This window comes from Xiphophorus maculatus, chromosome 19, assembly GCF_002775205.1.
Source record: "Xiphophorus maculatus strain JP 163 A chromosome 19, X_maculatus-5.0-male, whole genome shotgun sequence".
NCBI classification, from domain to species: Eukaryota; Metazoa; Chordata; class Actinopteri; order Cyprinodontiformes; family Poeciliidae; genus Xiphophorus; species Xiphophorus maculatus.
In genome coordinates this window covers 13,502,112-13,527,406 of record NC_036461.1, presented here as the reverse complement: position 1 = coordinate 13,527,406, position 25,295 = coordinate 13,502,112, and the positions used below count along the sequence as shown (strand labels likewise).

Below are 25,295 nucleotides of genomic sequence, written 5' to 3'. Positions count from 1 at the left end.
TATCTGCATGTTCCGACATAATTAAACAACAACTATTTAAATCCCACTCCCAGATCTCTTGGACTTGCATGCATTTTAACATCAACAGCGTCAAGATTTCTTTTAGTATCTTTAATTCTGCTTTTAGGTTGGACTTGCTTAAATTGTAGGCCACTTTACGTGGAGTTACTGTTTCTAAATTCTTTACAGAGATACGGATCTAAGAAGCTGTTACAATTTCCTTTGTAAAGCTCTTCTTGTAAAGCCCGTACACAGCTCTAACAAACTTTGTAAAAATAACTTAAACTTCAAAGCATCGTTGAAATAGATTTTAATTATCGTGTTCAGCAGAATACACAGTAACTAAAAATAGTTCTGCATCACTGCGAAACATGTAAGCATTAACCAATGAAAGAGCACCATTTTCACCAATCACAAACAAGACATCCATAACACAAAATGGTGTTGAAAAAGAAACGGGTGAAAATGAATTGTGGTAGTTGTACTTCACATATTTTCTGGACAAAATTACTTTTGCTCATTCAAATGACATACAGAACCTGTACTTTAGTGTGTAAAAAAAACAAACATTGACTATTGTGTGCATTAACTAAATGTCCTGTGTATAATATCCTACACATATAGTGGGATCATACACATCTGTGGGAATCCAACTCATTTCTGTTTGAATATGAATAAGTAGGTGTGAACAGGTGTGTGTATACAGCATTGAACAAAAGCTCAGATCCAACAGTCAAAAGCTTCGGAGGTCATGTTGTACACACAAACATTCAAATATGGTCTGAGCCGTTTTAATCCAGCTTTCCAGTCTGCTTTTGTGGAACTGATATTTGTAGATCTGTTGGGTTTTTTTTATCACCAGGCAACATTGTGTTGGCTCACTTGTTAAGGGAATTGTACCTCACAAGAACAAAGGGGAAAACATGCACTTTATAAAAATAAAAATATTTATAAGCATTAGTTTGGGCAGATGAATGCTGATCTGTCAAATTCACTTCTACTGCAATTGCGTGCACAGACAATGAGAAAGCAAAAGCAACATCAAGTGATTCCTCATTCGTCAACCTTAGACATCCTTAGATGTTTCCTTAGACTGTTTTGCATACGGCATAGTTTAAAGACAACTAACAAAACCTGAAAGTTGGCATTAAAGACTTCACTGGAACTGTCTTGTTTTCGGTTAGTAATTAGAAAAAGTTTAGAAGCATTTGTTTTGATGAATGAACTCTGAAGTTAATGTGCTCAGGTTTTTCACCCAACATTTCTCTGTATGGAGCCATGTTTTTAGCAACTACTTCTAGCTCACATATATTTATCATGGGAATTAACATCATATTAATATTGGGCTTTTAATAAGTTACATTAAGCTTTCTTTTTTCAGCATGTACACTCAAAAAAATGAACTTAGGGGGTTATTACATTAACAAAAGAATATAATGTACTTTTAACTAAATAATTTCATGTTTGAAACAAAAACGTGATAAAATCATGTAAGATAAACAAGAAATTCAACAACTTAACGTTTATGAAATCTAATCATATTGAGATAACATGATTCATTATAGTCAGGCTGATCTTGTGCTGAAGACGACGAGTGAGATCACGGGATGTCACGTGGGTTCACGCGCTATCCCGTCATTTTATTTAAATTAAACTAACCATAATATATTAAATTGAGCCAACACGTTTAATTTAGAATCACCCATAGAATAACCATAATAACATAAGTAGAGCCAACACAATTGCTTTACATTGGAATAACCTTGATCAATTAAGTTGACCTAACACATTTGCTTTAGATAGGAGTAACAGAATCACATGCTGCTGAAATAAAGCAAAGTAATCAGGTGGAAATCCTTTCCATGATTTTTTTATGTTCATCCAAAGAGTTATTTTTTTCAGTGTAATGATCATACAGTAAACAGCTTTGATGATTTAGGGGTAATCTGTAAAAGTTTTAGGATCTTCTGTAATGGTCAAAGTTTTACTAACAGGTTCAAAGGCTGCAAGATAAAACACATACATACAGCACTATTGCTGAATTATACATACCGGTAGACAATATTAATAGAGCCACATTTTTCTAACAGATTTCCGAGTCAAACTCCATAATCAACACCTTCAAGCATTTCCACAAGCTAAATTCCTTCTGGAGATATAGGCATAAATGTGGTAGCATCATGCTGGGGCCTGTTCAACCAAACATGCTACTACTGAAAGCATAGTTAAAATAGAGAATTACCTATTAGATATAAAATTCACATAAAATCAGCTCTTAGATCATTGAAATGCATGTTTGCTTAAAAAGAACAATGACCCCAAGCGAATCAAAACTGGTTATATAATTGGATAAAGCAAGAAACTCTTGGCATGTTTAATAGAAACATTCCTTTGTGTTAACTGTTCTGTCTTTTTTTTTTTATGTCTACCAGGAAGCTCACAGCACAGGTTTTCCCACCTAAAAACATATGTAGGTTGTCTGTCAGCTCTGAATGACAAATCAGTGATTCATCACCCATTATACAAAGGTTTTATAGTTGGAAATTTCCCCTAAAGCATAATTGTCATTTTTTATAATTTCTGGATTAAACTAATTCATAACAAGAGTTCAAGAGAAAGATTACAGCAAATCTTTCATAACATCTTTCCCAGGTAACCCAGACAGTCAGAAAGATCAGATTTGAGCTCAATAAAGTAAATTAAAAAAAAGATAATCTAAAAGAAGATTAGCAATATTAACAAAACAGATATGAATGACATGAAAGGAATATTATTTATTTATTCAGTTATACAGACAGACCATAGGAGATGTTTGCAGAAAAGGCTCAGCTTTATACAAACATTAAGCCTCCACACCCTCACCTAAAAAACCAACAGCATAACTGAAGAGCATGACTGCATTATCTGATCTACTAGTGGCTCATTTTGAAACTGTGCAAGTTTTCATACTGAAAACTTTCAGAGATCTTCAGAACGTTTTCAATATTCTGAAGAATATTGAATGAAGGCCTGCATCACCACTCAAACGCTGAACCAATGCCAATCCCTTGCTTTTATCAGAATGTTTGAACAGACTGTGCTATTCCCATGCCTTACTGCACATGCTAATGTTTTTTTGTTTAGTTTTTTTTTCCTGCAAACTGAGTAACACTGCAAAGCAACAGAGTAACTCCACAGTCTTTCATGATTTTTTTAGATTTTAACTGACAGGCACAAAACTATTCAAAACCACAGGAAAAAATTGGTTTAAAGTAATCTTTTTATTTAAGTAAAATGTTGCTACTCACTGGAAGCAATATTAGTTTGCTTCCAGTAAGAGCCATTAATATTGCCTCTGACTGGAGCAGCTAAGCCAGGGTCTCAATTTGTATCTGATGGAGAATGATACTCTCCCTGTACATACGTGGGTTCTCTCCTGAGAACCCACACATGCATGGATTAAACACTGCATGCGCATCTGGTACAGTCTTCAGTCTTCAGTCTTCTTCAAAGTTCATATGTTTACAAAAACTGAAGCCTGCTACTCAGGCTTCTTGCCAAAGTCCAAAAACATGACTGCTAGTTTACTTGTTCTTTCTAAAGTCTCCTCATTTATGACTGTGTGTATAGTTATTCATCCTATGAACTCTCTGCTGCCCTGCAAACCAGGGCAGCACAGAGTTAAGGTTATCTACTGTTAAGGTAGATCCTTGACATCTCATCTGGCAACCTGTCCAGGATGTACCCTGCCTCTTGCCCATTCACCAATGGACATAGGCACCAGCCCCCCTCGCTACCCTGAAAGGATAAGCATGTTAGATTATGGATGGGCCTAAAAGCCAATATATAACCTAGAAGATAATATATTGGAAGTCCCAAATACTTTCTTCATATAAGTCACTGTCATTCTTTACTAGATTTAGCTTAATTTAAAATATTGGCGTTTTAATCTGATAGCCTGTTCATGTCCTTCTGATGCAAATCCACTCAATTCTGATCTCCCTTCAATGCTCCATGTGGGATTTCTCTAGTTGAATTTCAACCGGGTCAATTAGTAAACAGAGGGAGGAGTTTTGAACAATTACATACATTTTCTGCCCTGTTTTAGAATGGCAGTGGAGGAAGTGAAAGACGCCACTGAGTTTATGTTGGCCTCACTTCCAAATATAGAGCAATCAAACTCTAAGCAAGAGGAATGTTTAGAACCTTTTAATGCAACTGAAATATGGTTTTCAGTTATGTGTATTAGACTAAGAACTACTGCTAAGGTAGATCCTTGACATCTCAAATGTGAGTCTGTAAATATTTTGTTGTATGTGGGATTTTTAAAAGCATCACTAACCAAAACATATTTCTTTGGAACAAAAAAGAAAGTAAATCCACACATACAGTACAGACCAAAAGTTTGGACACACCTGGTTATTCAATGGGTTTTCTTTATTTTCATGACTATTTATAAGGCAAGAAATCCCACTTATTAACCTGACATGGCACACCTATGAAGTGAAAACCATTTCAGGTGACTACCTCTTGAAGCTCATCAAGAAAATGCAGTGTGTGCAAAGCAGTAATTACAGCAAAAGGTTGCTACTTTGAAGAAACTAGAATATAAGGGGTATTTTCAGTTGTTTTACACTTTTTTGTTTAGTGCATATTTCCACATGTGTTATTCATAGTTTTGATGCCTTCAGTGTGAATCTACAATGTCAATAGTCATGAAAATAAAGGAAACTCATTAAATTAAAAGGTGTGTCCAAACTTTTGGTCTGTACTGTATATCTTATCAACAACAACCTGTTGTGTTCTTTCAACCTGAATAAACAATCCTATAACTGACTCAGTAGTTTGTTTTTCTTGCTAATAGGCAAGTGAGTATGTCATGGCTGAATATGACCTGTTTGCATATGTTGTTGTTTTTATCACTCCTGTCTCTTGCATTAGTCGTATTTACCCAGATCACCTGACACATTTCCATCCTGCCTGAGTCACATATAATTGAACTGAAAGAGGAAATGTGTCCCATCCTGTGCAGCAGGTTTTCTTTCTTTTCAATGATCTGCAGTTGTTGCTTGTGTTGACAACAAAAGCAAGACCAAGATCTCGGCCAAGGATGACGAAGATATTCCTAGATCCAGACCACTTCTAAGTTAAGCAGCCGGTTGATGCTATTTATTTTTATGTTGATCCCAAAAGCTATAAAGAATTTAATTCTCAATGCAGTCTGATTCTTGGTGCTGCAGTTGATCATGACAAATTACAAAATGGGTAAAACTGTATGGTTCTCTGTAAGATATTGCAACATCTGTTAGCATAAGCATGCTAACAACAAGCAACTTTATATTTCTGTGTCAACACATGAACGTTCAAAGTTTCAAACAGAAGTCATTGCTTTTGGTTATGAAAAGTTAGAGATCAAGGCTCAACTGGACTTAATGAAGCTAAGAGCCACAAAACATGCAGGGAACGTACTAGAAATTGTGAATCTAGGCCTAAATTAGGACTGCTTAATTTCACTGCTTAAAACATAGCCAGAATGAGTTTATTTATCTAACCAACTAAAAACTAGAACATAATGTTATTTTCAGTTGGTTACATTAGATTGTAATGGTGTCTTTACTGGTCTCTCAAATATAAAAACAAATATTCAAAAATGTTCAAATAGTTTATTCCAAAGCTCAACTTTAGGAAAATGGCCCATATCACACTAGTCTTTAAATCAACGCACTGGCTTGTGAAACAATATGTTTCAAATCATCTACAAACACTGAAAGGTGTGAGCCCAAATACATTTCAAAGCTGCTGGTAATCTGGATTCTTCAAATCAGAGATCTGTTTACTCTCGATGTTCAATGTATTAGATGTTTTCTCTAACTCATACCAGAGACAAAGTAAATGTTGATTCATTATCAAGTTCAAAAGACAGATAATTTTTGACCTTAAGTGTGACCTAATATTGGAGACTGTAAGATGCCATAAATGCAGAATATAAACGACACCTTCATGGCCCTCCACCTCAACATTTTTAAAATATAATGACTCAACAAGATGCGTGACCAAACTAGTTCAACACCAAGGCAAAGCTTTTTGATTCCACAAAATGCCAGGGGGGAAAACAGACACTGAGTGAGATTCTTTAGATGCGGTGCTTCCTTCACTATTTGAAACACTTTCCAACAGGTCTGTATGGACTGCCAGGACCCACTCGGGGACTTTCTGTTTTTACAACTTCTGCTTAGAATCATTTACATGTAGAACATTAATGAAGAAGATGAAGATGATGATGATGATGATGCGGTGATAATTTATTAAAAGTATATAGAGTAATAAAAGCATCAAGGTCACAACTTCGAGCAGCAGAAACGTATAGCCCTGTTTATCACTGCTTTATCCAGAAACACCATTAATAATCCATATCTAATTTTAAAAAATTACAAAATAGCTACAATTTGTATTTCCATATCACTTTTAACAGCTACGGTTAAAAAAAAATGTATCTCTTATATCACAAATGTCTCAGTCATTTCTGAATTGCAGTATATTTACAAAGACTGATGTTTGATGAATATTAATGAATTATAAGAATTGCAAAAAGTTTATTTTATTGTGAGCTGTGTTTCATATTCAAATTGATTAAATAATTTGTAATTTCTGGTCCCAGATCCGTAATTAGTTAGAAAAAAAAAAACACCTAACACCTGACAACTAATTTAATCATGAAGTCATAAACTGTTTTCAGCTTACATGCGGCTGCTGAAACTGTCCAGTTCCTCGAACACGTCTCCCCCTTCATCCTTTCGCTTTTTCTTCTTGACCCTCAGAGACAAGAATCGCTTTGATTTCTTTTCTTTCGGGGAACTGAGGATCCCATCCTGGGGTGGCGTCCTGCCGTCCCCGGGGCTGAGGGGTCCCGGGTCGTGGAGTCGCAGAGAGCTCGGATCATCCCGGTGGATGGTCGCGGAGCGTTTCAGCTTCTTGTTCTCCTTCTCTGTGGATTTTTGTTTGAATAAACCCTTCAGCGTGCCGGACTTACTCATGGTGCAGCCAGGGACAGACAGCACGAAGGTGTCAACATGAGGAGAGCAGTTTGTCTTAAAGCGTCCTGGGGGACTGACTCACCGGGATAACCTGCAGAGCGGGTTGGCGCGAGCGCAAAGGACGTGCCCACAAAGCCAGTGGCGCGCGCCAACAGGTGAAGAAGCGCTGCCGTATCTGGGGAGATTAAAAGATGTGACACAACTTCCGCTTTTAATACAAACACCATGGGATTTTTTTTAGCCTGATATTTATTTATAACTGTCAGAATTCCGATCACCCTTTTTATTTTTATTTTTTTGTGTGTGTGAAGGAGACGCAGATAAGCAGTCTTGTCCGGGAATAAGGAGATCTCCTTTTAAAAGTATTTTCAGACACATCTTAACTATCCGACAAAGGTATTTATTTTAGTGAAAATGCAAAACATATCCACTGTATAAACATATTTAATTAAAAGTTACTTATTTCAAAGATTTATTTTTGGTTCATTTATTCCTTATCTGAAAGAATGCCCTTACATAATGTATACTCAGTACACCTTTTGAGTCATTTTCTTAGAATTAGTGCACAATTATGGGCTAAAAATCTGTGAGATGCCGAGGAAACTCAGGTTAGAGTGGCCTACAGCTCATCTGGTTCTAGTGTCTCTACATATTCTAATGCAGCCGATGTAGTTGATGAGCTCACCTGAAAATGAGCCCAGCAACATCTCCATAAAACTTATCAGCAGACTTACACATGAAGTGTTATACAATTGTGTCTGGCTATGCTGACTTTGGACTTCATAAACTACAGTAGCAGATAACAGCAGCTCTTCAAATCATAACAGTGGTGGAAAGGTCACACAGGAAATAGAGCAACGTCTCCACTCTCAGGCTCAAGCACCTTGATTTCCGACTGAAATACATAGTTGACTAATTGGCATAAGTTTTTTTAATAGAGGGACTAACCATAATGTCTTTATAGGAAGAAACACATTAATTTATGTGAAAGATACATTTTAAATTACATATATGAGACATTTGTTTTCTTAATATTTTCATTCTAATATGTGAAAAACATATTACAATGATTACAATAACTGAATGTTCAATGGGATAAGTTTTTATATCTGTACAACATGTCATAATATTACCACCGTTAGCTGTAGTCATATTTACATCCAGTAATTGGCTATGTATAAACAGTTGCTTAATTGCCAAGGTTTTGTGCCAGAAGAATCTCCTAATGAATTAAAGAAAGAAAAATTATTGCTGCTAAACATCCAAACTGTGTTGATTACAGGCGTGTTTCTCAAGTTCTGGTTGTTTGATTGGGGCCACAATCCAAACCTGGAAATAACTGTTTGGTGTTTGTTATAAGTCTTCTGATCAAATACCCAAGATGGCATCTAAGAGTTGTTCAAGAGCAAAGAACTACTTGTAGTGAGCGTCAGAAAGACAGAACTAACAGGAATGATTATTTCAAGGAAAATCATAACAAAGATTTCTCAGAAACTTCTCTGTATAAGACTCCATTGGAGAAGAAAAAGATAGTTTAAAGTATGCTGCAGAACATTTGTAGAAATTTGTCTACAAACTACACAAACCATGTTTTGATGATGAATAGCACTGCATATCACCCCACATACAAATACAGGAAATGCAAAGGGCAACATGATCAATCAGCAGTAATGGCTGTTTATGTTGTCATGGTCAAAATAAGTATCATTTAATACATTAATAAAGACAGATAAGAAGTTTTTTCTTCCAGCAAGATAATAATCAAAACCCCCACAAAAGTCTCAGTTTATCACAAAAAAAGTAAAGTTTGTAAAATGGTTGAGTCCAATTGAAAATCTAAAGTGAGAACCGAATATCAGGTTGAATTAAACAGCTTGTTTGGAGAACTAGGTAAAAACTCCACTGGAGCATTGCAGGAAAATATATTCTTGTCAATGTCATTAGAAACAAAAGCTTTGTTACTGACTGACTACTAAATACTTTTGAGTTCAGTATTTATTCCTTGTGCCATTTCACTTTATTAAACACATGGCTTTCCACCATCAGTGTGTGAATATGTGCTTGAATGTGTGAATGACTGAATGTAGTGAAGCGTTTGGGGTCATCTGGACTTAGAAAGGCCCTACATAAGTATAGACCATTTACCATTTTTGAGTATTTGGATTGTGACAGACATCTGCTGGGGGAATAATGTCAACAGGCCCATTAGAAATTTACTTACTTACTTTCAGAAAAACTTTGACATAAATACTTATTTACCTCACTGTATAGTTAAAATGACAGCTCTATCTGCTGGTCAGGATGAGGTAGCACATAGATAAGCTTGGCTGTTTCAAAATGAATAATTTAATCAATTTTTCATGCTTTTCCTTGAACTTCTTAGCCTGACGCAAGCTGATTCAACAAGACCGTCCAAATAAACTGCAAATTTACAAAAAGACTGACAAGCAATAAAAATGAATTAGAAATTCAAAATATTAAACTAACTTTTATGAACAAAATAAATCTAGAGCAAATCAAGTCGGCAGTTTGAGGTCTGAAGAGAATGAAACATGTTTTTGCATCTGGTAAAACACTTTCAAAGACTGAAAATGAGATCAAGAGGAGGCAGCAGCTCGTTGCCACACCTTTCACAAGCATATCTCAACCAATTTTATTTTCACAATTCTCAAACATTTCAACTTTTAGGTTCCTCTTAACTGCACCTATGAGAAGACAGCAGATCTAATCTGTGTAAAAATAAGCAAACTTTAGATAACTGAAGTTTGTTTAGAAGATACAAATAAAAAAAAAACATACAGGAAAAACTGACAGGGGGTGTAGAATACAATTGTGGTTTGTTATTGGAACCATCAGATAAGAGCAGTTCAGTTTGGGGCAGCAGCTAGAGTTTAAGAAGGAAAGGTGCAAAATCAGTGTAGCAGTTCAGACAGAAGCAGGGGTGGTGAGAATGTGGTTTTAGCGTCATCTTCTTCTGCTTTTAAGATTTAGTTTCTGTCTCTCTTGACTGAAAACTGTCTTCACCCGCAGCTGTTTCTGCACCTGCATTGTCATTTTCTTACTTCTTTGAATCAACAAAGTTTAACATCGAACATCACCATTTCAGAAGGTAGGTCATCAGAAATAACAAAACCTTTTCATTTAAAAAATCAGGGCTCGACTATTTAGTTCATGATACAGTTTTTATGGTGTTCTTGCTAAATGAAAAAGTTCACAGTGAAGCGTAACTAAAGTTGAGGTATGACACTTATTTATTAAATACATTTTATTTGATAAGTGATCGTTTAGGTAAACATGTTTGACCAAATGGATAGTTTTGCAGGTTCTAAGTAGAAGGCGCTTGTTGCATAACATCACATTTTGAAAATGTATTATGTTTTACTTTTCTTATTAATAAAACTTTGGAAAACCACAAGAGATAAAGCAATAATACTGGAATCATTTAGTAAAACTGTCAGTTTTGTCAAAAACAGCATTTGGAGAACCTGAAATGATCAAATCTGGTAATCTGTCAAAAAATAGACACATGTCTATGCTTCCCTTTTTGGTTTCAGAAAAAATTCACAAATGTCTTGTATTTTCATATACCTGTTTTATGCTGCAATCCATTTTTTTTGTTGCGTTAACTGAGACGTGAAGATGCTTTACTTTATCAGGTCTCTGCCTCAAGACATAATTGGGGAAAGAAATTACATGCTGCTAAAAAATAAGCAAGAAAATTTTAATTCAAAATTGCAATAATCCACTGGCTGCATCGATGATGCTTTTATTGGTTTTCATTTGGTAAATTAAGCCTTTCATGCATATTGGTCACTACACTGGACAGCTATCTAAATTTTCTTGTGCTTCTTGTGGATATTTATCTTATAAATGCACACAGACCACTGAAGTGGACTCTAATGCATCATAAAATACACTATCAACTACTGGCCATCAGCTGCAAATGCAAGAAATTATTTTTGTTAAATCCAATATGGCCGACAGACAAAAAAGCATGCCAACCGGTAAAATAGGTTTTGGCTTCCATATTGAAAATATAATCTGATTTCACACTTCAGAAAATATTTTAAAACGATTTAAAGAAGAAGCGGGATCAGAGTTGGAAATGGATGAGATCAAACATACTGTAGGTGAATGTGAATAAATTAAGTCAGTGAAAATTTTTGTTTTTCATTTATTTTAAAAAGACTAAATCATATATTACATAGACACATGAAATGTATGGTAGACACAGAGTGATATATTTTAAGAGTTTATTTTGTACAGAAAAACGTAAGAATTCCTAATAAAGGCACAAAATGTACCCAATACCTCACACTGATAACAGCAGCTTTCCCCTATTTTGGTTATAAAACAGTAGTTTTCTTTCATGATTTTAGAATTAACAATGTAAAGTAAATATATATATATATATATCGATATATCATCAAAATAATGTCAAATTTCAAGAAAACACACATAAAAGAAGCAATCAGTAACACCTTAGTAAACACAACATTTGATATTGCCGTCTGTTGAAGGTTTTCACTCTTTTCAAAGGTTTCCTGCCCTCATAAACTCAGTAGTTTTTGAGATTCAGAAATGGAACTTTGCTGATCTGCAGAATGTATCACATTTTGTTGATCTACCTACACAACATTCTGACTAATAAACTTACTGTAAAAGATCACAGATCCTGTGTGATAACCATTGTTATCTTTTCTGAGATCAGATGAAGCACAGAGCGCGGCAACCTGCTACCTTTGTGTGCAGTCCTGAATGTCTTATTGGGCCAAAATTGGGTCAGTGAAAGAGAAAGGAAGAACGGAAGTAGAGTGTTGGTTGTTTTTTATCTTGTGAAAACATGAAAAAGAAAAAGAACTGATGAGTATTTACCAAGTATGTGCAGGTTTAGTAAAGAATTACCTGCTTTTCTTCAGGAGGGTGTAAGCTGTTTTCCCCCAAGAGCAATTCACAGCTTTTGGTTTTCTTCTTCTGGCAGATTTGTGAACTCTACTGTTACATTGAAATCAAGATAATTTAGTAAAGAATATTTAAAGTATTTGAAGGGAAGACTATTCAAATACTCTATGCTAACAAAAATGCAAAAACGTATTTATATTAAAAGAATATACTTGGCACAATATGAAATATCAATTGAGAATTAAGCAAAATTATTTACACATTGCTAGGTTGGTAAATCTTGTTATAATGTTTGATGATGGACCGATGCAAAGTAAAATTATAGATGGTTTTCAATATTTCTTTCATATAAAAATCTACAACTTGTGTCGTGAATTTATATTTAGCCCCATGTTATTTGCTAATGTTCTCTAGCAAATCGCTGAGGCTTTCACAGAACAGTTCGATTTTTACTGATATTGCACAACACACAAGTGGAGCCAATGTACTATTGATTGCAAGATTTTATTGGGAGGTTCAGTGTGAAGGGGTTGGATACAAATCTAAAAAATGTAACTCGTAAAAAAAAAAAATCAGAGAAAGAGAAAAAGAAATGAGAATCATGAGTCATTTTCCTTCCACTTCACAACCAACACAACTTTGTGTTGGTTTTTAATTTAAAATCTGAATACATTACATCAAAATTTGTAATTTTCATGTAGACCTAATTGTGCCTTCACTAAAGCTGATGATGATGTAATTAGTTTTTCAGGCCAGAAATAAAAGGAAAAATACTTTAACATTGGAAGGCTAATTTTTTATTTTTTTTTCTTCAGCTTGAAGTCATGGAGAATGTAACTTTTGACTACCCTGCCTGGACAGTAAATGATTCAGATGGGCTCTGCAACATCAGCCTTTCCCCTGAAGAGGTCCTCTCCCACACCTACATCCACTCCATCATCTGCGCCTTCGGCCTGATTGGCAACGTTCTCGTGATGATCACCTACGGTTTCTACAAGACGACCAAGACGATGACAGATGTTTATCTGTTCAATGTGGCTGTGGCAGACCTGATCTTTGTGGTGGCGTTGCCTCTTATCGCACATAATGAGCAGAATGGGTGGCCCATGGGTTCTGTGGCTTGCAAGATGTTGCGCTCGGCCTACAGCATCAATTTATACAGCGGCATGCTGTTGCTCGCCTGCATTAGCTGCGATCGATACATTGCTATTGTTCAAGCCAGGCGCTCCTTCGGTTCTCGCTCCCACGCTGTCATGTACAGCCGTCTGATCTGCTCCGCAGTTTGGGTGTTTGCACTGTTTTTGACTTTGCCTACACTTATCTACACTGAGCTCTTTGAAGAACATGATCTGATTGAGCTTAGTTCAACTTTGACATGTGAGCTCACTTTCAAACACAGAAAGACTGCAGAGCTGATGAAGGTGATGGTGCCAAGCCTGCAGATGGCTGTTGGCTTCCTTCTCCCTCTTGTAGTTATGGTTTTCTGCTACTCAAGCATTATGTGCACCTTGCTCAAAGCCCACAACAGCCAGAGGCACAAGGCCATCCGGGTGGTTTGGGCAGTTGTTGTGGTCTTCATCATGTGTCATTTTCCTTACAATGTGACTCTCCTGATCCACACGGTGTTTCTTTTTATGGAGAGAAGCTGTGAGGAGGAAAAGACCAGACTCACGGTTCTGGCCACTTCCAGGAGCATAGCTTACCTCCACTGTTGCCTCAATCCCGTCCTCTATGCGTTTATTGGAGTTAAGTTCAGGAGCCACTTCAGGAAAATATTGTCTGACCTTTGGTGCTTTGGCAAAAAGTACCTCTACTCTGCTCGCTTGTCATGTGGGACATCTGAAGTTTGCATTTCAGGCCTGAGAACCTCGGAGGGTTCAAACATCATGTCATCCTTCAGTGCCTGACAGCCATGCAAGTAACCTTTGATTTGTCTAGTCCAGTTACATGTTATTGACATGTGTCAACAACAAAAAGAAATTATATTCAATTTATCATAAAAAATGATACTTCCTGCCTGTGTATGGTAACAGGATTTTTATCAGCCAGCGAATGTGAATGTGAGCCCCATGAGGATTTTGTTTTGGCTGGATGGATAATAAGTGGGCCTGAGCTCAAACTACCACCAGTTTAAGCCCTTAAGCAGATCTTATCAGGGTATCAATTGGATATTAAGATACTAATTACATTCAGCTTAATTTCCAGTCAGTGTAGTTATATGGAGTCATTTCACAATAACTGTCCCAAGGCTAAAAAAGTTATTACCTTGAGAAATAATGACATTTGGTTAAGTATAAAGCATGCCTTACTGCCAAAAATGATTAAATGTCACAAGTCATACAAATGGAACTGATACAGAGTGACATTCATTCAGTGGTGCTAGGCTCCACTCAGCATACCCAAAGAGTGCTGTAGTGCGAGGTCTGCTTTTATCTTCTCCTCGTTCTGCACCCTCTCTAAGAGTCATATAGACATTACATAGTTATCAAACGGTACGTTAAGCTCAGTTTAATATTCAAATTAGTTTTAAAACGTTTCTGCTTAAGAAAGCCTAGCAGATTGCATCAAATCATTGACTTGCAGAATTCATTCCTTCTGGACCAGCATATGCAAAATATTTCTTGTGTTGTGCTGTTGCCTTTACTGAAGTCCCTCATAAAAACTGTGTAGAATAATTAAAGTTAACAGGTGAAATAACAGCAAATACTGCAAGTTATTACAAGTGATTTTCTGTGTTATTAAATATAATGTTCATGAGCTGACAAGTATGAAAACAAGAAACTTTTTGAATATGTTTTTTACTAGAGTTTCGAAGTAATTGTTTTGTACACCGCCTTACTGACATAGAAAGGGTTCAGCCCTGTTCTAACTGAAACAAATACGAAACCCTCTGTTGGAAACCCATAAATCCACAGCTACTTTTGTTTTTACTCAGCTCAACATTACGTAGATAATGTCATTGGTCTTTTTGAAGTTGTTTTGTATCAAACTGAGAAAGAAAGTATTATGCTTTTAGCATAAAAGGGATAATACAGCAAGGTCTATGGATGGTAGATATTTTATGGAAAATAAAGTGTTTTTCTGTATATAATTGCTGAAAACAATATATTTTTAACTTTTCTCTTAGCAATAACTATTCTTATGCTATCTTTGCATTATTATTTGCAGAAGAGGATTAGGGCCACCGGAAAAAAAAAGAATTCTGAGGTTAAAGTTAAAGTCAGAATTCTGACTTTAACTTTAACCTCAGAATTCTTACTTTAAAGTCAGACTTCTGACTTTAAACCTATATATTCAGGCCTGAAATCTGTCTTTAATTTCAGAATTCTTACTTTAATCTCAGTCAGAGATTAAAGACTTTAATCTCAGAATTCTTACTTTAAAGTCAGAATTCTGACTTTAATCTGAGACTTTAATCTCAGAATTCTGACTTTATGCTGGTTTTGCCTCTTTATGTTTATCTCAATAAGCCACTGAGTCAATGTTGGTTTTCCCCAAATGATGAAGACAGAACCTATGGACAAAAATGGACCTTTAGGGTAGTGAAAGATGATTTGTGTAAAATTTGTGAAACAATTAAACAAATAAGCAAAAAATGTAATCTCTAAGATTTTATCAAATTATGTTTGAAACTGTTTAAAGTTCATTTTCTCAGGGTGCCAGGTAATAATGTGTTTTTTTAAATGACTGCTACTCAGTACAGCTGATGATCAAATTAGAAATGATAAAAGAGCCTAAGAAAAATGTAATACAGTATGTATAAGAACTACATGTTTGTGAAGTATTTACTCCTTTCATTCTGTCATCTGTTTTTACCTAAAATATTATTTGAGTCAGTTTTTTGTTGTTGTTGTTGTTGTTGTTTTGTTGACTTCTCTCTATTTGCAATATTGCAATATATTTCTATGAATAAAAATTATATTTAAAAAACTGTGTTAATGAGTGAGTGAGTTAATTAGTTAATTAATTAATTAGTAATCCACAACAGAATTTAAATGGACATGTCCAAAGAAAAGGACACTGATACACATTTTTTAACAGCATCTAAAAAATGCTGGATATTTTGTAGATGCTAAAAAATGTCCAGCACACAGGACATTAGCCACAACGTCCTGTGTGCTAGACTCCAAATGATGATCATCATAATTTTTAAAATATTGTTCAATTGTTTTACACATATTTTAAAAACTTGTCAGTAATAAACATGTTTAGATTTCCCTGTGCTATGTAGCAAAATTCATTTTTACATGAATAAGTCTGGGACCCCTTTGTCTTTAACAAAGTTAGGAGTTTCTTCAAAACTCTGCATTATGAACATTGAACATCTACATATTTGCACATTCTACATAGTATGCAAATAATTTCCTTCTTGAATGAAATCAGTAAAGGTATGAATGCTGTTTAAACATGCTGCATATTTTTATGCAGCAACCAAAATGTGTTCTTTTAATTTGCTGTCAACGCCTGTAATGCTTCAATTACATCCAAAAATGTCCTGTGAAAACAGGGAACATTTAACTTTTTTTTTTTTATTATTTTACAATGGACATTGACAAATTAAGTGGTTAAAAACTATTCACCAAAACAAAGACAAGCAACAAGATTAAAACTTTTACCTAAATAGACAAACCTTTGCTGTCAGCATGCAAAATACCTTTTATCTGATGTCCTAAATAAAACACACGCAGAAATTACACAGAAAGCAGAAGTACGGTAATCTCTGTTTTCCAGGTCATGACTTTTTTGTGGTGCAATCTTATCTCTCTGTGGAAAAGTACACTTTTTCTCACGCGTCCTGCTTAGACAGTGTGAAGATAGCAAAACACTTCATAAAGCGCACCAAAATATGGAATACAGAAATGGGGACTTCCAGTCAGAATCAGCAGAATACCATGCTGTCAATACAGGTTTTATATCATGAACACTTCGGGCACATGTGGGTACTTTCATTTCAAAACCACACATCCCCAAAGTTGGCACTTTCCTTCCACCCACAAAGTATCTTTAAACTTATGATGCAGCTTCCTGAAAAAACAACCACAAACCTTTTGAACAATGTAGATATTGAAATCACCGGAAGTCTAATTCTTCGAAGGTAAAAGGAAAGTGGTATGAAATACTTAGACAGGCCTGTTCATCTTTCCTCATCCACTGGAGGCCCTCAGAGAGCTGCATTTAATTTAGGTCATAATTATTTTCAACCATTTAGATTAAGGCAGCAACTGACAACATTTGTTGATAGCTTGAATCTCACTTTCACAAATTTTCCACCAATTTGAAGTCAAATATTTAAATACACTCTTTAAAACCACATATAATGTTTTTTTTGATGGTTTGATATTTAATTATTGTCTATTTCTAAATGCCAGAATAATGAGAACATTTTTCTTAACTTTCTTCACAGATAAAAACCAACTGTTGAAAATGTGTATCTGGGTCACATACTAGCACCTACTGATAGTGATAGGTATGGTAGAGAATCTGTGATGCTAGGGGCCTGGATTCCTTTCCAAGGTTCTGTAATACTTGTTAAAGTTCATGAATGCATCATGCCAGCATTTAATTTACTGGATTCTGCCAGTAAAAACGGCTCACCACAAAGTATTTCTGGGGGACACAGATACCATAATTTTGATCAAATCAACACAGGAATGGTTTACAGCTAAAAGTGACTGTGATAGTGACAGCACAGAAAGGGAGTATCAGCAAGCTTGCCCCCAAGATACTGTCACCAGTAAAAGAAAAAGCCCATTTAAAATGAACTTTAAATGAACAATAATAACAACAACCAAGCACATAAACGGGTTTGTGATGTAAGGCCCAACTGCAGCAGATTTCAAGAAAATAAATAAATAAATAATAATAATAATTCCGATTCTTGATTTGTTCCTGCTGATGTTTGAAAAATTTGGGATTAAACAAACCAGTAGAGCAGCATTACCTGCCTTGATTTTGACCTGTGATCACCATTCAGGAATTTTGGTAAAATATGAGTCTTCATCTTCATGAGGGAAAACAAAACTGTAAAATAATATTAACATTGCTGATTTAAAGCCCAAATGGCCACAGGCTCATTCCAGAAAACCTTCCTTCAATTTTACCTACACTTTTTGCAACAAGGCTGCGCTGGATGCCCTTGAGAGAAAGCAGTCTGGAAGATAAGTATACCTAACGCAGACCACAAAGCTTTGTCAATAAGGGATATTTATTCCCATTAAACCATCTGAAAGTCCAAGATGAAGTCACTGCTTTTTCAGTGAAACCACAATTGCATGTGATTCACTTCCCTAAAAGTGCCAACAGTGGAAAAGCTTTACTGTAAAACCATGGCACCAATGATTCATCTGAGTCAGGGGTTACTATATTATCAGGCAGTTTTGGGATCTTCTCTTTTCTTCTAATATAAATAAAATAGAATTCATTAAGACATTTTTAGCATATGTCTGATGTTTACTCAGTATGAGCCAAACAAGCATTAAAAAACTTCAAAGCACAGGTCAGGTGTTAGATTCCAATAAAAAAGATCTAAAGGCCCTAAAAGCTGAGAGATAGCTTTTGATTTTTGTATGAGTGTGCATTTGACTGTGGACTGAGTAACTCAAAAACCAAAACAATCAATGAGTTTCGCAAAGACTTAAAAAACAAATAAGTAATTTAAATATCATTGGCTTGTTCAAATGAAAAATCAGGAGTTGATTGCAGACAGGAGATCACCTCCACCAAGTATAGGTGGGGGTTAGAATTTAGTTAGAAATCTCCAGGGAGAATCACAGCAGGACCTCTGCAGGACCTCTGGCCCACTCCAAAGCATCTACATGGTGAACGATCCCCAGCTGGCCAGGAAGGATCACATCATCATATTTCAATTAAAATGCTGCCTGGCACCAAGAGACGGGGTTCCTAAAGGAACACAACACAAATTCAAGACTACAATACCTTACCCAAACTGATTCACTAAGGAGATTATCAATTCACCACAACACGCTTTATCAGATTTTATCCACAATGGTTTACTTGCATTGTTATTCCCTCTATATCTATATTCAAAGATCCTTTAGATATTCGTCCTTTTTCATATTTTCTGTATAGAACGAGAAGTACTGTATTGCAGAGTTTACCCACTGAATGTTTTCATTGTGATTTTTAAGCAGATAACAGCAGATCCTTCCTGGAACTATCACACCCATTCTTCAATTGCTTTTGCAAACACTTGAACTGTAAAAGCTAAAAATTGTTGCATGTGTCTGAAGCAAAAGCAATAGCAGAAATCCATCTCATGAGATTAACTTCTTGGTGAGGGTCACAACTCTGTGCTGCCGCCCTTTGTGTCCTGCACTGCTAAACCTATTTCCCGGCCTCAGCGGTGCTCTAGTTCTTTCCCTTTCATCCGCCTTTCTGTGGAAATGAGAGTGACGTTCCATTAGAGAGGGGAAAGAATCCCCCACCTTGGCAAGTGAGAGCTTCAATGCTGAGAGCCAATTGACTAAATTAAATTCCAACATGTGATGAGTGGGAAGAAATAGAGTGAGGCTTGTGCAACTTCAGCCTTGTTTTGTCAAGACTTTGAAAACCACAATACTCTGTCTTTTTACCGTAAGAAACATTGTGATAGATATCTATTATGGACAGATATTTTAGTCTAATTTTGCAACATTGTTTGTACTACTTCACTAATATAAGTGTAAAAGAAAAAGTTCTCTGATCAGCTACAAAGGAAGAGCACATATTCTAGTTTAGACGTTAAGGCAGGTTCTATGCTGTGAGGACTATAATGATCTTTTCTGCTCTCTAGAAAGACTAAAGTCCCTTCATCTGTGCTCACTGGAAATTTCATTTGCTGGATCAGCTTTCCATCCAGCTGGTCTGTCCATATAATCCCTTAAAGGAACATGTTGTTACTTAATATAATTTGTAAAATATGTTTTACCTTGGATGTTTTCTGATGATTGTCTTAGGTGACTACATTATAATTTCCAAAAGTGAAACAGGGTCAAATGTCCCACATGTAGATGGTTTCCCCATATGTTTATGACATAGTATAAAATTCCAAATGTGAACATGTGGAAAAACATTTTAGATGTCAGTAAAAATTATTCCTCATGTGTCTTTGTTACTGCATAATATGATTTCCTCACATTACGCCTCAGAATTGCTTCTATATGCTTCTATCTTTCCACATTTGTCTCCTAAGTTATTATATAAAATAATTTGCAAATGTCAAAACATGAGAAAAAATCCCACATCTCATATATTATCATATAATAAAACTTCTACAAGTGACATATGTGAAAAATATTCACATTTAGATGGTTTCACCGTCCATGAGTCATGTGTCATAACATATATTTTCAAGATGTCAAAACCCAGAAAAAATATTTCACATTTCAGTCTCCCCACATTTGTTAAATATTTACCACGTGAATTGTGGGAAAAATAATTCACATATAATAGTTCCCTCTAACATTTTGCACATGTTACTATTTGGTAATTCCACACACAAAAACTCAGACAAACACTTAACCTCTGGGGGTTTTGCAGTGTTTCACATATTACCACATTAAATATTTTCCACATGGAAAATGTGAAAAATATTGAAGTTCTAGCTTTTTTCACCTTATCTGCAAGATAATACATGTATTCCCATGTGAACATACTGTAAACAACATGACACAAACTTTATAGTTCTGAACTTAGTCTCTGTCTAAACTAAATTATTTGTTAAAAGAATAAATAACAAGTAGAAAGCAGTTGTGTTTTACATATTTACATTTGACAATCGCGTGTAGTGTCACACTCACATTTGATCAGAGATGATTTAGTACATGGTTTCTCCACAAGAGCTACTATGGAACAAAAGAAACCTGAACTAAATATTTAACAGTATGATGAAAAGCACCCATGAAAAAGAAAAAAAATTGACCTCATTACATCTAAGAGTAAAAATGAGGGCATGTCTAAAATATGAGATGTGTTTTATCCGCATGAGCTAACCAGGATGAAATTTTAAGAAATCTGCCCAGATGTTAGAGACATACTTCAGTCTGGACTAAAAGAGCTGAAGCAAACATTTGGCAAACTGTGAAGTCTCCAAAGTGCATTAACATAGCAAACAGCTGGGAAGCAGAAGAAAGATCAGGACTGGAAATCAAACAGAAAAAGGTGCAGGAAAACTGAAAAGTGAATAATTCACAGCATTATGCAGCAGTGGTTGTGTTATGTAGAAATGAATCCTACAAATGAAATAAATACATTACAATTCAATCAAGTTAATATCACATTTATTTTATGTTAATTTTGTTGATTATGGCTAATGAAAACAGATTTTAATTTCGCTTATACCCGTTTCTTGTGCCCCCTTTCCTGCCAGATTTTCTCCCCTCCCTTCTTTTGTCCTAGAATTTGGTATTATTTGATGTTTGGTATCCTTTTCATATTTACTCAAGTTCTGTTTTTGATAATTATGCATGTTTGATGCTCTGAGATATTCTAGCGTGACAAAAGAGGCAAAAACAAAAGAAAGCTGAACAAAGGCAAAAACGTTTTTGCAGCACTGTTTCCTTTCTGATAATTTCAAATTACAGCCCATTTCCATTGGGCCAACTGACTTGTTTAAAAGATGATCAAACCATTATGTCTATAAATGTTCTACTTATTGTAGGTATTATTCATTAGTCTTAAAACTAAAATTTCCTGAGACAAAAAACACAAAAACGACAAAGGTGCAAAATAACCTGATGCGTTTGCACATCAAAAATTTCACACTACAGACTAGAAACATACTAGGTAATTCCCACACACACACACAAAATCTTCGGAAGATTTATAGAAGCACTTATCAAAACCACTTTATTAAGTCATTTCAGATTTTTGTAAAGAACTACCAAAAAGAGTCTCATGTGTGATGGATGAGTTCAGAATGATAAATCTCAAATTTAAACCAATGATCTCATTTGTTTTCCAGCTCTAGGCTCCTGCAAAGCACAGGGGAAAGACCAAGCGGTGACATGTCCACAGTGTAATTGAAATGTGGCTTTTTTATTATCACTGTTAAAAGGCATACATTACAGTGCAAACCATTCTTTGGCAAAAGTACAATACAACTGTCACGATGGGTTCTAGTACGTCCTCGTTGACCGCTGGGTGCCGGGACAGTGTAGGTAAACATGTCCAGTCTTGCAGGGCAGTGCATTCCATTGATGCCTGGAAAGTTTTCAAAGGGGAAAAATAAAAATGACCAAATAAGCCAGATACATTACAATGCAGACTGGTGAAGGAGTGCTTTGGCCCCTTGCCAAAAAATGCATTTAGTCTGTTGCTGCAGAAACAAAAACTGTAAACATACAAAAATGTGCAAGCATATGATACCAGTGTGACTGAAGCCACCAAGTCATCTGAAACCATTAAAATACTGGTGAGTACTATTTGTTCTCAGTGACAGATGCTTGCTTCAAAAAGAACCAATATGAAGAGGCACTTGGAAGTACAACACAATCAGACAATGCAAGCCAGTGCATGATGAATAATGAGTGGTATTTTTACATGTACAGTACATACTGTACTGGCAATTTCATCATTGTACAATTTCAATCATGAAATTGCCCCTCCCCCATCATCACCCTCACTCCCCCTCTCATATGGCTTCTATTACAGTGGAATGAGGGTCAGAGGGCTGGAGGGAGAGAGAGTCTGCACTCTACGAAGTGACGTCAGTTCAGACTCAAATCTTCAATATGGCAAAAAAAACAAGAGCGGGGTCAGCATTCCATACAGTGAAAACTGTCCTTGGAGAAAAATGAGAGAGAGAAAACAAATTTAAAGGAAAGGAGGAGTTGACGTTAAAGACTAAATAATGTATGCAAGCATGTCCTTGTAAAAACTGGCGCACCAGAGAAACAGACAGACCTTTGTAGTTATGAATAAAGATTGAATGTGTAAGAAAAAAAAACCCATAAGCAGCTGAAAAGTGAATACTGCCACAGTAAAATTAGCAGTACCAAAGGCTGCATCCAGATTTTTTTACAACATCCATACATAGTTTCATATATGCTAATTACATAATGTAAGGAATTCCGCAATACTATTTTTGGCTTTAGAAGTTGAGGAAAAGACATTGGGAGGAAGTTCGCAATTTTACAGATGTACAAGCATATATTGGTTCACTGCTTTCCAGAAGCACAAAAACAGGTGCATCTCAAAAATTTTGAATACTAATTTATCATAAGCTAAAAATGTTCAATTCGTCAATTCAAAATACAACTTGTAGATTCATTACACATTAGATGACATGTTATGAGTGTTTATTTTTGTTCACTTTGATGACTAAGGCTTAAAAGTAGAGATTGGTGATATGGATGTAAAACTGTATTGCAGTATTTTTTATTTTTTTTGTATTTTTGCTATTTATTTCAATAAAATCAAAAGTTGCAATAAAAAGTATTTCAACTTTATCACTCTTTGAGAAACCCTGGCTTCACAATCATTGTGAAGATGGTTGACCTGACAGGTGTCAGTACACACTCACAAAGATGATTAGCGACAAAAAGTCATTGCTAAACAAGCTGGCTTTTCATACAAGGCTGTATCCAAGAATATTATTTCAACATTGGGTGGAAGAAAAAAATATGATAGGAAAAGATGCATAAACTTAAGGTAATGTATTCCTTGTTCAAAGCCACTCCAGAACCAGTAACAAAGTCAAAAGCTCAATGACCTTGATATCAATGTTATTGAATAGCCTGCTGACAAATTTGATTTAAACCTCATAGAGATCCATGTGACATTCTCAAACAGAAGATGAGAGACACCAGATCTAAAAATGCAAACAATTTGAAGGTTACTCTGAAAGCCACCTGAGCCTCCTAAACACCTCAGCAGAACCGCAGATTGATCTCCTCCATACCACACCACGTCGATAATTCATGCAAACTGAGCCCCAGCCATGTAATGAGTGCATACACTGAACATCAAAATCAGGTAAGATTCTATTTTTCTGAGGAACAGAATTTTGGGTTTTTATTACCCCATGATCATAAAAATGAACAGAGATAAATGCTTCTAATGTTCCTACTGATATAAATTTACTTTTTGATGCTAATCTAATTTATTGAGACAGACCCGTAGAGTTGAAGAGGACATTGCTGCAGGAGATGAGTCGGGTTTCCTCCACAGATGAGTGCCTCCCTGCACCACCTCACCTGAGGCCCAGGAGAGAGACGAAAAAGGTATCCCACGAACGGAAGAGCAGGTATCAGTAGACATGTTTCTTTTGCATTACAAACATTTTTGCAGGGCTTCACATTATTTTCACATATAAGCATTTACATAGAAAAAAAGGGTAAAAAGCAACAATATAAAGCACCAGAGAATAAAAAGACAATTATTCAATAAAAGTCCTTGAATAAAATAATCCACTCAAGTCTGATGTATCAATAAAAGACATATTGCGTGTATATAGGTGGCTTTGTATACAAACGATAATACTTTAAGGTTCGTATTTAGAGATTATCTTGGAGTAAAAACAGGGAAATAGCACCAGTTTTTCGGCATCTCTAACCTGAGAAAAAAATTTTGAGACAACTGCTGCCTTTCCATCCACTTCCCTTTCCTGCTTGTCAATGGCAGCTGGTCCTGCATTTTCCCATTGAGAGCAAACAGCACCTCAGTGTCAGAGGACAGCTTTTCTCCATCCTGTTTATATAATCCATTAATCTATTCATTGCTACAGAAGTAAATCCATGGAGTGAGTGTTGACTTATTGCTGAACAATTTCAAACTGAACGCCAGACAAATTTGAAAACAAGAGAAAAACAAAAATTGCTCCCCTGATAAAAAACAAACAAACTGAGAGGCTGTTTTGTTTGTCGAGGTCACCCATGGCTATGAGTCAGTCCCATCTCCTCTCTTGATTTGTCTGATTTTCTGTGGATTTCAGACACTAGATTGTCAAGGTGTGAGGTTGTTGGGGAGGGTCCTGAAAGTTACTTGTGGTGGGTGTCAGCTTTTTGCCTCTTGTTGTCATCTTCTTCCTGAAGGCACACAGGGCAGCAGGCACCTTTTAGCTTGATGGGCTGTTTGCACTCCGCAGTTGGACACGACTCGATGAAGCAGGTCACCTGGGCATCCTGAGTAGAGGGGATAGTAATGAAATAGAAATAAATATATTTTTTAAAATCTGAAAAATCATTGTAATCAAATGTTTGCACATAACCTGATAAGTACAAAGAGTCCAATTTATTATCAGTATAAACCCAGCTGTTCAGTTAAGAGTGCACATCACTGACCATGCCATCCTCATTGTGACATAAGGTAGGGGCAGCATCATGCTGTGGAGGAATCACTCAGAGTTGGTGGGAAGATGAATTACGCTAACTGACATGCAAC

General features: G+C 35.8%; 3 protein-coding genes across 5 annotated transcripts in view; 1 reads left to right on the top strand and 2 right to left on the bottom strand.

Moving 5' to 3' along the window:
- Positions 1-7,111, bottom strand: part of crybg1 (crystallin beta-gamma domain containing 1) — a 48,324-nt gene extending 41,213 nt beyond the window's left edge. Inside the window, exon 1 of the mRNA XM_023352995.1 lies at positions 6,721-7,111. Within this exon, the coding sequence (XP_023208763.1) occupies positions 6,721-7,013 (293 nt within the window). The 5' untranslated portion in view covers positions 7,014-7,111. The remainder of the gene's footprint in view (positions 1-6,720) is intronic.
- A 17-nt stretch (positions 7,112-7,128) lies between these two features.
- LOC102234769 (C-C chemokine receptor type 6-like) lies at positions 7,129-15,779 on the top strand. 2 transcript variants are annotated; one of them, XM_023352997.1, is made up of 3 exons: positions 7,129-7,168; positions 10,044-10,122; positions 12,731-15,779. In XM_023352997.1, exon 3 carries the CDS (start codon positions 12,740-12,742, stop codon positions 13,820-13,822), a length of 1,083 nt encoding a protein of 360 aa, XP_023208765.1. In that variant the 5' UTR covers positions 7,129-7,168; positions 10,044-10,122; positions 12,731-12,739; the 3' UTR covers positions 13,823-15,779. The 2 variants fall into 2 exon arrangements, with proteins under 2 accessions (XP_023208765.1, XP_023208764.1); XM_023352996.1 differs by lacking the exon at positions 7,129-7,168 and having other exon boundaries at positions 9,971-10,122.
- Positions 15,780-21,929: 6,150 nt separating this feature from the next.
- Positions 21,930-25,295, bottom strand: part of pxdn (peroxidasin) — a 47,826-nt gene continuing 44,460 nt past the window's right edge. For both annotated transcript variants that reach the window (XM_023352892.1, XM_023352893.1), the window contains one exon: positions 21,930-25,036. In XM_023352892.1, the coding sequence (XP_023208660.1) occupies positions 24,893-25,036 (144 nt within the window). In that variant the 3' untranslated portion in view covers positions 21,930-24,892. The remainder of the gene's footprint in view (positions 25,037-25,295) is intronic.